Source organism: Perissodus microlepis, chromosome 10 (genome assembly GCF_051167445.1).
Source record: "Perissodus microlepis isolate ML-2025 ecotype Zambia chromosome 10, ASM5116744v1, whole genome shotgun sequence".
NCBI lineage: Eukaryota > Metazoa > Chordata > Actinopteri > Cichliformes > Cichlidae > Perissodus > Perissodus microlepis.
The window spans coordinates 33,044,807-33,060,713 of NC_140470.1; the positions used below are offsets into that span (position 1 = coordinate 33,044,807).

At 49.1% G+C, this 15,907-nt stretch overlaps 1 protein-coding gene across 1 annotated transcript; it reads left to right on the forward strand.

The window, feature by feature from the left end:
- Nucleotides 1-10,314: 10,314 nt before the first annotated feature.
- On the forward strand, nucleotides 10,315-14,177 carry rhogb (ras homolog family member Gb). Its single transcript, XM_084941237.1, has 4 exons — nucleotides 10,315-10,423; nucleotides 10,871-11,030; nucleotides 12,565-12,735; nucleotides 13,370-14,177. Exons 2-4 carry the CDS (start codon nucleotides 10,902-10,904, stop codon nucleotides 13,643-13,645), a joined length of 576 nt encoding a protein of 191 aa, XP_084797363.1. The 5' UTR covers nucleotides 10,315-10,423; nucleotides 10,871-10,901; the 3' UTR covers nucleotides 13,646-14,177.
- Nucleotides 14,178-15,907: the final 1,730 nt, after the last annotated feature.

Here is a 15,907-nt window from a genome sequence, read left to right on the forward strand (position 1 = left end):
GAGAAAAACCCAACAATCATATGACCTCCTATGAGCAGCACCTTGGTGACAGTGGGAAGGAAAAACTCCCTTTTAACAGGAAGAAACCTCCAGCAGAACCAGGCTCAGGGAGGGGCGGGGCTATCTGCTGTGATTGGTTGGGGTAGAGAAGGAAGACAGGATAAAGACATGCTGTGGAAGAGAGACAGAGGTTAATAACAGATATGATTCAATGCAGAGAGGTCTGTTAACACATAGTGAGCTGGTTCCACAGAAGAGGGGCCTGAAAACTGAAGGCTCTGCCTCCCATTCTACTTTTAAATACTCTAGGAACAACAAGTAGGCCTGCAGAGCGAGAGCGAAGTGCTCTAATAGGGTGATATGGTACTACAAGGTCATTAAGATAAGATGGGGCCTGATTATTTAAGACCTTGTATGTGAGGAGCAGGATTTTGAATTCTGGATTTAACAGGAAGCCAAAACAGGAGAAATCTGCTCTCTCTTTCTAGTCCCTGTCAGGACTCTTGCTGCAGCATTTTGGATTAGCTGAAGGCTTTTCAGGGAGTTTTTAGGACTTCCTGATAATAATGAGTTACAGTCGTCCAGCCTGGAAGTAATAAATGCATGAACTAGTTTTTCAGCGTCACTCTGAGACAGGATATTTCTAACTTTAGAGATGTTGCGCAAATGGAAGAAAGCAGTCTTACATATTTGTTTAATATGTGCGTTGAAGGACATGTCTTGGTTTGATCTGAATTAAGAAGCAGAAAGTTAGCGGCCATCCAGGTCTTTATGTCTTTAAGACATTCCTGCAGTTTAACTCATTGGTGTGTGTTATCTGGCTTCATGGACAGATAGAGCTGGGTGTCATCTGCATAGCAGTGTAAATGTATGCTATGTCTTCTAATGATGCTGCCTAAGGGAAGCATGTATAATGTAAACAGAATTGGTCCTAGCACTGAACCCTGTGGAACTCCATAATTAACCTCAGTGAGTGAAGAGGACTCTCCATTTACATGTACAAACTGCCACAGTTCACAAAAACTGTGCCTCAGGAGGTCAGTGTCTGCCGGCCGTGTTTCACCTCATTACAGTTTGAGTTCATGTTTGTTGAACTCCTGCCTCACAGCTGAGTGTGGACCTGTGTCTTACCTGTGCAGCACACCTGTCTGTCTAACAGGAGGTGGGCAGGGCTTAACCCTCATGCTGTTTCAGAAACTTTTTTTAGAGGATGAAAATATTTCAAATATTTCTCAACTCTGGACTGACCAGAAGTCCGGTGTTGCCTCCACCCAACACACACGCGCGCGACAAATACACACTCAGAGTAAACTTCCTTAAACTTGCTCCACTTCCTCTCGCTCGCCTCTCGGACTTCCTCCTCTACTTAAGCTCCGCCCGCCCGCCTCGCGCTGAGATAGAGATCCGCTGTCCCTCTCGCACGCACACACTCACACACACCGACACAGGGAGCGGGACTGAGCGGAGCTGCGCGCCCAGACAGGAGCACTGATGACCGGTGAGTGCCTGAGCTTTACCCGCTCCGAGCTCCGGATCAGCTGCGATTGCGTGCGTGTGTGTGTGTGCGTGTGTGTGTGTTTCCTCCTTCTGTCAAAACTTTAGCGGGTTATTGATTCCGGCTTTAATTCCCATCAGCTGATCGATTTTTCTCCTGCAGCGGATCGATAACCCGTGTGTGTGTGTGTGGTGCGTGTGTGTGTGTGTGTGTGTGTGTGTGTGCGCGCGCGCGCGCGCGCGCTGATGTTTGGAGGAAACTGGAGATGGAGTGCGACCACTCCCTGTGCGTGTGTGTGTCACTTCTTGTTTTGAACTTGGTGTAGCGTTAAAGATTCCTCAGAAACAATAACCGATCAGTGCTGATCAATACCTGAACAGCTGGTTCTGCTAAACTCTCGTTTATGTTGAAATGACTGAACTCAAAGTTTGTCCCTGTGAGAGTGTCACAGCAGTGTACACGCACTATACCTGAGTAACGACTGACTTACTGCAGCACACTCGCAGTGTGCCTGCTGCTGACATGCCAACGATGTGAAGCTTCAGCTCAGAGCTGCCAGCATCAGTTTATTCAGATTATTATGGATTATCAGGGGAACTCCGAGCGGACACGGTACCTGTACTAATGTTACCTGCACAGGCTGGACTAGTTTTGTCTGTGACGGAGCAGATCAGAGTTTAGGATGTTTATTGAACTGAACACATTAGTGATCTGCTGACACAACAAGCCAAGAAAACATCTTTACGCACTGAGCCCGGCAACACAGACTGTACACAAAAGATGGACATAGGCCTCTGACGTCATGCATCAGGGTTTTTTTTTAAATTTCACATTCTGAGTTTTTAGTTATTTTTGTAGCAGGAAGTGACCATATTTGGACAAAAGGGTAGCATGCTAAGTTATCAGCTAATGCTCGCTCACTTGATTATCAGACTGCAGAGGAGTGACACTCACACACACACACACATCCAAGCCTGGTGGTGAAGGCGAGACTTTCACATGTGAGTCAAACGTCTGTAGTTTGGTCTGAGCTGGCGTGCTGGGCGGCGCTCATCTTGCGTTTTGCGGTTTTAGCTTGAATCTTCTCACAGTCTTGGATGAGTGACGTGTTGTTTGGTGCTCGGTTGTCCCAAACCGGGTCTGCTGCCTCCGGTGCTTTAGGTCTGTTGGCTCCGGTATCCTCGCAGTCTGGTGCAATATGATTGGTTCTTGTGGTTCACATGAAGAAGTCAGTTTAGTTTAGTTTAATGAGGTGTTTTAAATCCTGGTCTTGAGTCAATCCGATACTCCTGGTTGGTCCTCTGATCCGTCGTGTTGTTGGGGGTTTTCTCCCTGGTTTGGGGATCGTTGCTACTTTAAGTCTGCTGATATTTTTGGTTGTTTTAGCCCCGATTTGGTTTAATCCCAGTCATCATTAACCTGTAGATGTCTGACCGTCCATCTCAGAGACTAATTTCCACGTCTGAGGTTCATGAGTTATTCCTGGAAGTATCTGCAGAGAAACACTAATGTAACACAGCCCTAATGTAGAGTTCAGGCTATAATTCTTCAGTTTGAATTTTCATGACATCGAAGCTGCAGCAGGAACTCGGGTGTTGTCACCTAAACTACAAAAGTGTGAGACGGTAAAGTCACTGCGGGAAAGTCACAAAAATCTGTGTCAATGCTGGAAAAACATGACTAATCTTGTCCACGACGACGTCACACAGAGCATCGGCAGCTGCACGCGCTCAGGTGTGAATCAGAAACATCACAGTCAGCTAGCCGAGGCACCCCTCGGGGCTGAGACAGGAAGTCAGAGGGCGGCGGTGTCAGTGCGGCGAAGCTCGTGACCCGGGCCCACCTCTGACCCACCTCTCTGTTGTTTGGTCATTGATGTGGTTTGATCCTGGGATTGGTGTGATGTTGGTCTGTTTGGTGTTCTGGGCTCGTGTGGGTTAATCCCTGTGCTGGTGGTGCGTTCAGGTGTTTCGTGGACACGTGTTTTCACCTGGTCTGGACGTGTTACAGCAGGCGCCGCCGTAGTCCCGCTCGGCGCTGCCTGTCGTTGTGTGTTCGGGGCAGCGATGCTGATGCTTGCTGGGTGGTGCAGGTTCGGTTGAGGTCCAGGATTCGGTGCAGTTTGTTATTTCTGAGCCTGGGGTGCAAATAAGACTGAAAGCGGACAGTTTGGACACGCCGGCTTCGGGGAACACTTTTCCTTCATACCAGCTGCTGCTGGATGAAGAGAATGGCGGGCAAACCCTTCCTGTTTCGGTTTCACCACAGACGGTTCCTCTTTGGCAGTCGGAGCGTCTGTCAGGGCGAGGACGAACTGTGCACCGCCCCCTTCTCCCCCAATGGAGGGGCGCTCACGGTGAGACTCGATGGCCTGTAACGTTTCTCTGGTATTCTGTGTTTGTGCTGTCAGTGTGGTTTGGTTCAGTATCCCGGGGAGTTCGACTGCTCTCTGGAGTTTCTGTCCCCAGTTTGGTGAAATATTCTCCACTGCTGTAAATGTGTGTTTGCAGCCCAACAGCCTCTGCTGGTGAGAAGTTTGGCCTGGTGTTCTTCAGCCTTTTAGTCCCAGTGCTGTAAAAATATAAGAGTAATAAAGAGTAAATAAGCTGAGAGATGAGTACGAACAGAATAATCATCACCGACTGCTGCAGCTGTAACAACAGCAGTGTGTGTGTGTGTGGGAGGCTACAGCGACGCCCCCCAGGATCCAGAGGCAGACAGAGATGGATCATCCACGGCCCCCCCAAGATTAACGAAGACTTGAGTCCACACGCCTCTGCGACGACTCCAGCAGCAGGGGGAGGAAGGAGGAGCGCGCACTGCTAAGGGGTCACATCAGTGCAAACCCAGATCCGGATCTCAGGGCTCCAGGTGCCCAAGAACCGCCCACCACCCAGCAGAGCCCCACCCCCCGACACAGGTCGAAGCCACCCCAGGCCACACCGGAAAATCCAGCCACGCACCCGAGAACCATCAAGTACCCACAGCCCAGTTATCAGATGATGATGGTAAAATCTATAAAGAACATAAAGATAAAACAATTTAAGGCTGCAGCTGAGAGATGAATCCTGCATTGACGTTCGTCTGCTGACTGATGGCACGCAGCAGGAAAACCAGCACTTTAGTTTCTCTGGATGTTTCTGTGGCTGCTGTGTTTTTACGGTGAGGGCGGCGTGGAGCGGAGACACTGTGGTAGCAGCTGTTTGACCTGCACACCAGCGTTCGCTTGCTTCATAACGGCAAGGACACATTTTTGTACTCTGCCCCGTTTGCTTCAAGTTCCCCTTTTTTGTCCTGGACGTGTCACAATCTGCTGCTGCTGCGAGAGATCCTGTACAGCAGGTGTGTTTGCCACAGGGGGGTTTCTCATTTTTGAAAGTCAGAAAAAGCCCACAGAGCCGTGAGGACTTCTGTAAAAGTGGCAGCTCCGGTTTTAGAGACGTTCCCGGCTGTGGGAAGGATCAGTTCCTCTGCGGCTCAGGAAGCTCGCTCTGAACCAGCAGAACAAAATAAAAATACAAGAAAAGAAGACAGCTGACGAGACGAAACCAAAGCTCTTTGTTACTTCCTGAAACGCAGACACCCGAAGCCAGAACACTCATAAAAGAGACGGCGGCCGCTGGTCACCATCACCACAGAGAAATGTTTCCCATTAGAGCCGGACGCCAGAGCCCAGCTGTTACTCTGAGGCTGGCAGCGAACAGCACCACAGTTTTCCATAACGTGCTGCGAGTCAGAGGCGCACGCCGTGAAGTCTCACACTCAAACAAATGTAAAGAAGTCGAGTGAACATGGAGCCGCTGCGTGTTTCAGAGCTCTGTGTCAGTGCGCTGATTCACCAGCTGAGCTCAGCACGCAGCGAGGCTCAGCCTCAGCCTGACACCAGCCTGCAGTTTGCACTTCCTGTTCCCTCGTCTGGAAGCCCTTTTTCTGATCCGAGGTCTCCCGTCAAGAACGTCAGACGCTTCCACAGCAGGGGACAGGCTAGCAGGTGGATACATGAGACTACAGGAGGTGGGCGGAGCTTTAGAGGTGATGACAGTGAAGTCATGTGACTGTTTGCAGCCCTGCAGTGTTTGTTTACAAAAATCATAAAGGTGCATCCTCTTTATCTAGCTGAACATGTAGCTATGACTTCTGTAAACAGGAAACAGGATTTATGGAAACATGTAAATAGAGTTTATGCACCGCTAACGAGCATGAAAGTGAATCTGAGCTGTGAGCAGCTCTGTGAGGATCTCCAGGCTTCCTGAGAAACACTCAAAGCTCTTCTTTGGATGTTTCTGCCTTTGTTCTGTTCTCTGTCAGGATCAGTCAGAGTCAGAGAGACTTTATTTACTGTAAGGGGCAGTTAAGATAGATGCCCTGCCCACCGTACATACAATACACAAACATCACATTGGGGAGACCGGTCAGCGTAGGTAGCACTGGCCGGTCGACCAACGAGCAGCCACCCGGAACCGAAACAATGAAAAATGCACAACATGAGGAAAGACGAGGAGAACAAAGACTGAGCTCCAACAGGGAGATCGGTTTGAGAACAGAAAAAAACACAGCTGATGATAACCAGATGTTTCCAGATGTTCCTGCTGGTGGATCAGAGTCTGATGGAACTTTTCAGAGTTTGTAATTCAGTTTATCAAAGATCTCGGCAACACTGACGACCTGCAGCTGGACCCACGACAGCCACGCTTCACTGGGACGTCCTCACTGGGACTGAGACGTCCTCACTGGGACTGAGACGTCCTCACTGGGACGTCTCTGATGAGGCTTCAGTGAGCAGTAGACCATCAGCCTGAAGGTCTCTCAGCTCCTGTGTCACTCGTCTCCTTGTGTCCTCCACTTGTCTAGCTCCCTCAGTTGTTGTCAGCTGGCAGCTGTTTGGGAATCAGTTTGTTGGTGCAAAAATCCTGTTTGTATGTCAAACTGTGTTTGTGTGACAGGCTGCTGGTAACAAAATTAAGTTGTGTGTGTGTGGACACAACGCTGGTCGTGCTTTATTGAGTCACAGCTCAGAGTTGCGGGTGAACTCTGTGGTCAGGTACGAGGACCGGACTGGAGTGAAAAAGCAGCCGATGTCCAAAGAAAGAAACCGTTGCTCATGTACATTTCAAACATTGTGCGGCTGCTTGGAAGGAAAAGGTAAAAAACAAATGGGGGGAGGCTCAAGACTTTTGCACAGACTGCATGATAAAGCTGGGTGTGGCTTCTGTGGGTCTCCACTTACTGAGCGTGCACCATGTCCTGCTCCAACCTTTGTTACCCAAAGCTGAGACGGTGACGTCCAGAATGTCTCCACAGGTGCAGTCCACCAACAGGTGACATCACGGAGGCTCCTCCCTTTCCCCCGATTGGCTGCGGGCAGAAGCGTGAGGCTGTTTGCCGCCAGCTCAGCATCTCGTGTCTCTAACGGGTTTCTTACTGATTAAGTGTCTCCAAAAATAAAAGAGCAGATTCACACTTTAATCACACAGTTCCAGGAAGGCAGCGTTTACACGGCCGGCTGCAGGTCACCGCACTCTGTTCTGCTTCCTCTTTTTGTCCTCGCAGTGTGACTCTGTTCCCCTCGCGTCTGCTTTCAGGCCGAGCCGCTTGGCGTTAGGACGAGCAGAGCTAAAGCTGCTGTGTTTTCACCTAGTGGACATTAGAGGAAGTGCAGCGTGATGCAGTTTTCTGTCTGTTAAAGCACGATGATGATAGCGATGGTGTTGCCGTACGTGAGCTTGACGTGTTGAAATGAGCGCCACGCCTCTGCGCTCACGCAGCCTGCAGTGGAGTTCCTGCTATATTTCAACATGAAACCACAGCGGCGTGTTCCTGCTGAGGGCTTCCTTTTTTCTGAAGCTGCGAGCGTTACAACAGGACGCCGTTACAACACTCCAACAGCCGGGTGTGCTCCACCGGCATCCTCAGCAGTAGAAGTGTGTCACTGCGTCATTTCTCTCAGACGTCAGACATGAACTGTCTGATAAACACATTGGCGAGCTGCGGCGGTCCTGTGACACCCCCATCCCCACCCTGACCACCCTAACACAGTCCCGCAGCTTCCTGTTGAAATAACGGTGAAAACCGACTCTCCTACAGCAGCTTTGCATGACTCACTGCTTTAAATAATCCTTCTTTGTCTTTAAAACAAGCTGCTTTGCTCTTTAGGCCCCGCCTTCCTCTCTGCCGGTTGGGTGACTTCTGGAGGCCAGCTGATGAGCGATGCAGGCGTGCACAGACGTCTGGGCTCATGGCACCGAGCATTCACTGTGTTTGAGTATATACAGTCTGTGCCAATATATTAGGTACACCTGCTGGTACCAAGTTGGACGTCTTTTCTTCAGAGCTGCTTCGATTCTTCGCAGCTCAGATTCAACGCGGGGCCGGAAACATTCCTCAGAGATTCTGGTCCATGTTGACATGACATCATCATGACATCATCAAACAGCTGCTGCAGATGTGTCTGAATGTCGCAGCAGAAATTGAGAGGTTTGCTCTTCTGCTACTGCAGAGAGATGCTCAACAACCAATCACAGGTCGTCTTGGCCGTGTCTCTGTGTCTGAATGAGTCGAGTTGCTGCCATGTGATTGGCTGATTGAATAACATTGTTAATGACCAGCTGAACAGTACCTCGCCATCAGCGCTCAGTTTTCCTTCAGACGTGTACATGTTCTTGTGGCGCTACAGGGGTCAAAGGTCACAGCTCTGCGCTTGTGTCGATGCGAGCGAGAGAAGAATAAGCAGGAAAAGCGTGAGATCAGAGGTTAAGGCTTCCAGCAGCAGTGAGCTCAGCCGACCTCCACCCATACGGAGCGAGGGGAGGGTGGGGTTGGCGTCCCCAGAGTCTGGGCTGAGCCTCGCTCTCCGCCCACACATCTGGAGAACGTCTGCAGACCGCCTGTCGTCAGCGCTGCCGGTCCTCGAGTGTGTGAAGTCAGACTACAAAACTGAAACTTTCACTGATAAAAAAACCACAGAGAGGCTGAAACGCCTCAAACGACTGCGAGCAGCTGTGTTTTCATCCAGATTAGACGCATAGCTGGAGACGGCGTGCTTCACTCCTCTGCTGGTGTACGACTGTTATTACTGTCGGTGCCGAGTGACCAGCGAAAAAGAAGAAGAGAGCAGCGCGTCATCGCTGGGCTGAACCTGGATATTTGGACATTCATTTTTTGGTGTGAAAGCCTTTGATTCACCTCTTCACTGTGCACACAGACATAGAATGAAAAGAAAAGGAAGCAAAAAGGCTACAAACAGACACGAAACATCCTCGGAGCCACAAAACACGACCTAAAAGCTGCAGAAACAGACGACGGCACACAGGCTGAACACGCCTCAGACCGGCAGCCCGTCTCATTATTGCTAGAATCACGTTTAAGATGATAATAAAACAATGAAATGTTACGTTTCGGTTTTTTGTTGCTCATCATGGACACGCTGAGGTCATCATGCACTGCTTACCTTTTCTTCTTCGTTGGTGGTGCTGCTGTTTTTCCTCATAGACCGTTTTTGGAGTTTGTGTCCAGAAATCAGAAGTTCAGACTCGATCAGGAGGATGAGACTGTGGAGTGAATGTGGGTCTGGACTGTGGGGAGGAAGAACTCCCTGTTAACAGGAAGGGACTTCCGGCACAGTGAGGATCAGGCAGGGGGCGTGTGGTTGGCAGTCCTGGGTGATCTCTGATCTGATGCTCTAAAACCATCGAAGGACTCAGTCACACAGACCTGGACACTCGTTCTACTGAGCAGTCGCTGCTTTTAAACCGGTCTGCAGGCATGTGTGTGAGGGAGGTCAAATATATGGCCCGGGGCCTAGAAGAGGCCCGCCAAAGGGTCCAGTGCATGTTACACAGTTACACACTGTGACTCGCCCACGGTGTGTAACTGTGTGTTCTTCTTCTTTCTAGCGTTTTCATGTCTTCCTTTATTCCATCCATCCACCGTTTCATTGGCCTGCCACGGGGTCGCTGACCACCGGGCTCAAGCCTCATTGCTGTTTTTGCCACTGAGCTGTCGTCGGAGCGTAATACGTGTCCGCACCACCGTAGCCGTGCCTCGCACATTTTTTCCGTGATTGGTGCGATGCTGAGCCGCTTTCTGACGTCTTCATTCATGACTTGGTCCCAACGCGTGAGGCCTAGACACCACCTGAGTATTTGCATTTCCATCGTGTGCAGGGCCTGTTCGTGCGTGGCGGTGGCTGGCCATCACTCCGATCCATACAGGGCAACTGGGCGGACTACAGTCTCGTAAATCTTCGCCTTGAGATGGTCTAGCATTCGATGGTCGCTTAGCCCACCCATCACTTGACGCCACTTCATCCATGCGGCATTGACCCTTGCTCGCACGTCCTGAAGGATATCCCCGTCGCCACTGATCATCGATCACAAGTACTTGAATTGGTCAGCCTTCTTCAGGTCTTCCCCGTCGATGTTAATGGTGCCATCAGTTTGGGGGCCAGCTTCCACGTACTCGGTCTTCTTGATGTTGAGTCTCAAACCATGATCAGCCAGGCGTGTCTTCCATTGCTGCGTGTGCTGTTGCAGCTCACTTCTAGATGGATCCGCTAGGAATACGTCGTCACACTGTGTTCAACGTGTGAGATTTTGTTTTTATGGGTTAATAGAGGCTAGTTTTACTGATCAGACGTGTGTGTGCATGTGTGTGTGTGCTTGTGTGTGTGTGTGTGTGTGTGTGTGTGTGTGTGTGTGTGTGTGTGTGTGTGTATGCAGGATAACATCTCTGCTTTGTTTGGAGACCGTTTCCTTCTGCAGCCATCATTTCCATAAACACAAATACTGACCGGGACAAACCGCCCTCCTCTCTCTCTGCAGGCAGATGATGGGACGTCACGTGTTCCTGAACAAACTGTGTTAACCGAAGGAAAACCGAGGAGTCTCTGACCGCGGAGCAGCACCAACTAGCCAATTAAAATCTCTGAAGGTAAAAAAACAGATCATAGGTGTGCTGGTGTGGATCTGCAGTATGCACACATCAACATGAGCCTAATAGAAGACAAAAAGGAAAGAGTAAAGATACGATCTCACCACAGAAAGATAAACAATAACCTGAAGGAGGAAAGAATGATGCAAGATAGAATAACCAAGGTGACCAAAGGTTTCCCACAGGGGACAACAACCTCTGAGTGGGCAGAAAAGACCCAAAAGAAAAACAACCACAAAGAGACAAAACATGAAAGAATAAAGACACCAGGTCACTGTGAACGAGCCAATCACAACCTAAAGAAGGTGAAAAGAGTCTGTTTATTCTTTGTGTGTGAGAAAAGATGAGGTAACCTCAGCCAGCGGAGCTGCAGGTTGTTTCACATCAGGTCAGCTGTTTTTTCTGTGGTCTGATGATAGCACAAACTCACATTTCTGTCCTCCGCAGGTCACCGAGGGGCCAGAGGTCAGAGGTCATCATGCAGACTATAAAGTGTGTGGTTGTGGGTGACGGTGCTGTGGGGAAGACGTGTCTCCTTATATCCTACACCACTGGAGCGTTTCCCAAAGAGTACATCCCCACTGTGTTCGACAACTACAGCAGCCAGGTGAGTGCTCGCCCTCTCCCTCAACTACAAAGGTCACCTGACTTTCTGCAGCAGCCCAATCACAGCTTTGATCTGATGATTAAAGAGTTCCTGAGTGTTTCTGATCACTGGCACGGGTGACACCTCTGTGGAGTCACCATGTAGCCGAGTTAGGCAACCAATCCGTGAAAGTTAGAACAAAGCGAGTCCAAACACGGGCCTCGAACTCGTGTCTACCCACACACGACATCATCGAAGGCCATGATAATGATCAGCTCGCAGGCCGGCAAGGCCGCCTGCAGCAGCTGCGTGTGTCTGATGACAGCTGTTAACCAGCTGATTAACAGCTGATAACGGACTGCAGTAAAAATCTATCTATAGTAATACTGTGTGAGTATTACAGTAATGTGCAGTACCACAGATACACACTCACACGGCCTCCACCTTCGAGGTGGAGCGGGTCGTCTCCTCTCCTGCTCCAACAGCTCATGTTAAACATGTTTCTGAAGCTCAGGCCACTGGTTCTGTGGGATGTGGTCACCTGGCAGCCAATCAGAAGACAGGGACCATAAAGGGGTAGGAGCAGAACAATGTCCTTGCACCATTACATGATCACATGATCACGATCACAGCTGTGAGCTTCAAGTTTGTCTGTGTGATGTGAGCTTCACTGAGTCTGAAGCAGGTGACCGTACCGGTGAAGACTCCGCCCCTCGCTCTGCCCCTCGCGTCCTTCGAGTCCTTCACACTGAAACCTTCCAGATAAAAACGACTTCACGTTCATGTTTTTCTCCCTGCTGGTAAAAATAAAACGTGTCACCTGGGAAACAAAAACCCCTGAATCTGAAATAAAACCGTTACCAAGAAACAAATAAAGTCCATCCAGCTGCCGTCCACCAGGTGGGTCTGCTCCCGACACACCTGTGTGCTGGTCAAAGGTCAGCTGTGTGAGAACGCAGAATCGACCTGTGCGACAAAAAGCTGCTGTGGAGTCGGTGTCTGGCAGCTCTCAGCGCATACAGGAAGTTACAGCAATGCTCACTTCCTGTTAGATCAGATCCCGTCTCTGTGGAGCGTTATCAGAGCCGTAAATCAGTTTCTAAACATCAGGACGTCACACATGAGCCAGGAAGAGCCAGGTCCCTGTGCCTCATGCAAATTATATGCAAATAAAGGGGAAGTTTAGCCTTGGCCACGCCCCCAATCCCCCCCACACACACACACACAAACACGCACAAACAACACGACTGTGAAACTTTCTGTCATGAAACCAAACATAACTTGACTTTGTGTGTGTGCCTGTGTGCATGTGTGTGCCTGTGTGCATGTGTGTGCCTGTGTGTGTGTGTGCGTGTGTGTGTGCGTGTGTGTGCATGTGTGTGCGTGTGTGCGTGTGTGTGCATGTGTGTGCGTGTGTGTGTGTGTGTGCGTGTGTGTGCATGTGTGTGCGTGTGTGTGTGCATGTGTGTGCGTGTGTGTGTGTGTGTGCATGTGTGTGTGCGTGTGTGTGCATGTGTGTGCGTGTGTGTGTGTGTGTGTGTGTGTGTCTGCTCAGGTGACGGTGGACGGCAGGATCATCAGCTTGAACCTGTGGGACACGGCGGGGCAGGAGGAGTACGACCGGCTCAGGACGCTCTCCTACCCCCAGACCAACGTCTTCGTCATCTGCTTCTCCATCTCAAGCCCCGCCTCCTACGAGAATGTCAAACACAAGTGGCACCCAGAGGTCAGGGGTTAACTCGTCAGCATCTTTACAGACTTCTGTTGGTTGACAGGGACGGACTGATATTTGTCATTCATGCACATCGAAGCCTCAATTTTAGCATTTCTCCGCCGCCATGTTGTTCGAGAGGGTCGAGTGCTAATTTATCTGCTAATGCTAGCTAGCTTGGTTGCATCACACAAACGCCTGCTGATCAGTAACATCCAATCAAAATCCTAGAATTTCATCAGAACTGGAGCTCAGCCTTCTTGTGCGGCCTGTTAGCGTGATTAACCGCACAGTGGCCACGTTATTGGTCAGATCCTTTTAACTCAAAGTACCCAACAGGAACATGATTTTAGAGAGCACCTTCAAAATAAAAGCCCGGAGAAGTTACCAAGATTGTTTTAGAAAGCCAAAATAGTTTTCTTTCTAGTTTTCATTTACTAAAGGAAAAAGCAGGCTTCCAGAACCTGACCAATCAGAAGAAAGCAGGGTTTTTTTTAAACTTTAGTTTAAAAAGGCCCAGTATGAAATAAATAAGACTTATTTTGAACAGTGAATCATGCAAAGCAACTCTAGTGGAGCCCAAGAATAAAATCAAAAGCTCTTTCCTGAAGCAGTCCAAAATAATAATGACCTTTGCTCTCATCACCAGGTGTCCCACCACTGTCCCGGCGTTCCCATCCTCCTGGTTGGCACGAAAAGCGACCTCAGGAACGATGCCGAGATTCAGAGGAAGCTCAAGGAGCAGAACCAGGCGCCGGTTACCCACCAGCAGGGCGCCGCCCTCGCCCGCCAGATTCAGGCCATCCGCTACATGGAGTGCTCGGCACTCAACCAGGAAGGCATAAAGGAAGTGTTCACCGAGGCGGTGAGGGCGTACCTCAACCCGCAGCCCACCGTCACCAAGAAGCCCTGCGTCCTGCTGTAGGACCTGGAAACAGCGACGCGTTTGAGTTGGGCTGATGTTCGTTTAAAAGCCTGAGAGACTGGACACAAAGTTTATGTTAAAGATTTTTGTGTTTGGTTAGATTTTTATCTTTTAATTCGCAAAAATTAAGTTTTGAATTAAGGAGGAGCCGAGAGTTTATCAGCCTTTGTTTTTTTTTCTGACGCACCGATGAAGCGCGCCGGTCTGAAGTGCTGGCGGTCCGTGAGCGCTGCAGAACGTCTTTAAGGACCACCAACCACAAACACCATCCTTAGCTCCAAATTTGACAGACATGCCTGCAGCTTAAAGCTGTCGTCACATTAGTTTTCACTTTTTCCATTTTCAGGCCCAAATGTTTCCTCAGTTTCCCAAAAGCAAAGAAAACTGCATTAAAATGAGGCTTAAAATGGGTCATTGGGCGTGGAAGTGCTGGAGCATTTACAATAAAATACATGGAAATCTTTGAAATTTTGTAATAAAGTTTGAAATCGCCATCAAATATTTATGATTAAAGGAAAACAATCAAAGTTAATGAAGCCTTTGTTCTCCGTTTATCTGCCTGGTGGCGAATCAACCTCAACACGTAACTCAGAACACAACATGTAGTTTATGAGGAATGATACGATCAGGTTCATTCTTTGATAGATGAAGAACAGCTTTGTGCACATCGCAGCAAACAGGAGCTGCTTTAATGGGCGCCGTGACAACAAAAGCTCAAACAAAGGCTGAAAAACAGCGTGAAGATGGTCTGAGGCTGACGGGCGGGTCTGACAGGAAGCTGCTCTGGTGGAGCGCCGAGCTGATCTGCATAGAAAGAGGAAGTTAAATATAATCCTGTTATTGATACTGAGAATTTACTGCGACTGCACACACACACACAGACACGCACACACACACACACAGACACGCACACACACACACAGACACGCACACGCACAGAGGTTGTGTGAAATGTGAGCTGTGAGGCAGCTTTCACAGGTCAGAGATGAGAAGTTGAAACAAAGAGCAGCTGTGCATCATTCACAGTTCATAATAATCCTTCTTTATCTACCAGGCCTCCTTTTTTCATAGTCATATCTGATTGGTTTCCTCTCAGTGGGTGGGGCTTCTTTGCTGATGAAGAAGCCCCACCCATTTGACATCACACAGATTCAAAAGTAGAAAAAAGTGTCGTACAGATACACAAACTCATTATTCGAATGTTTAATATGAAAACAGAAATGTGACAAAATTGTGAAGACAAACAACAAACACACACAGACACACACACAGACACGCACAGACACAAACACAGACACACACAGACACACACACAGACAGACACACACAGACACAAACACAGACACACACAGACAAACACAGACACACAAACACACACAGACAGACAGACAGACACACACAGACACACACAGACACAAACACAGACACACACAAACAGACACAGACAGACACACACAGACACAAACACAGACACACACAGACACACACACAGACAGACACAAACAGACACAAACACACACAGACACACACACACAGACACAAACACAGACACAAACACACACACAAACACACACAGACACACACAAACACAGACACACACAGACAGACACACACAGACACACACAGACAGACACACACAGACACAAACACACACAGACACACACACACACAGACACACAGACACACACAGAAAGACACACACAGACACACACACAGACACACACAGAGACACAAACACACACAGACACACACAGACACACACACACACAGACACACACACAGACACACAAAGACACACACACACAGACAGACACACAGACACACACACACACAGACAAACACACAGACACACACACACACAGACACACAAAGACACACACACACACACAGACAAACACAGACACACACACACACAGACACACACACAAAGACACACACAGACACACACAGACACACACAGACACACAGACACAGACACACACAGACACACACACACAGACAGACACACACACAGACACACACACAGACACACACAGAGACACAAACACACACAGACACACACACACACAGACACACACACAGACACACAAAGACACACACACACAGACACACACAGACACACACAGACAGACACAAACACAGACACACACAGACAGACACACACAGACACAAACACACACAGACACACACACACAGACACACACAGACATACACACACAGACAGACACACACACACAGACACACAAAGACACACACACACAC

What these genes read in the sequence shown, in the direction of transcription:
- rhogb (XM_084941237.1), top strand. Translation starts at nt 10,902, where the DNA reads ATGCAGACTATAAAGTGTGTGGTTGTGGGTGACGGTGCTGTGGGGAAG. An exon ending in TCGACAACTACAGCAGCCAG is followed by an intron (nt 11,031 to 12,564) that starts GTGAGTGCTCGC and finishes GTGTCTGCTCAG; the next exon opens with GTGACGGTGGACGGCAGGAT. An exon ending in AACACAAGTGGCACCCAGAG is followed by an intron (nt 12,736 to 13,369) that starts GTCAGGGGTTAA and finishes TCTCATCACCAG; the next exon opens with GTGTCCCACCACTGTCCCGG.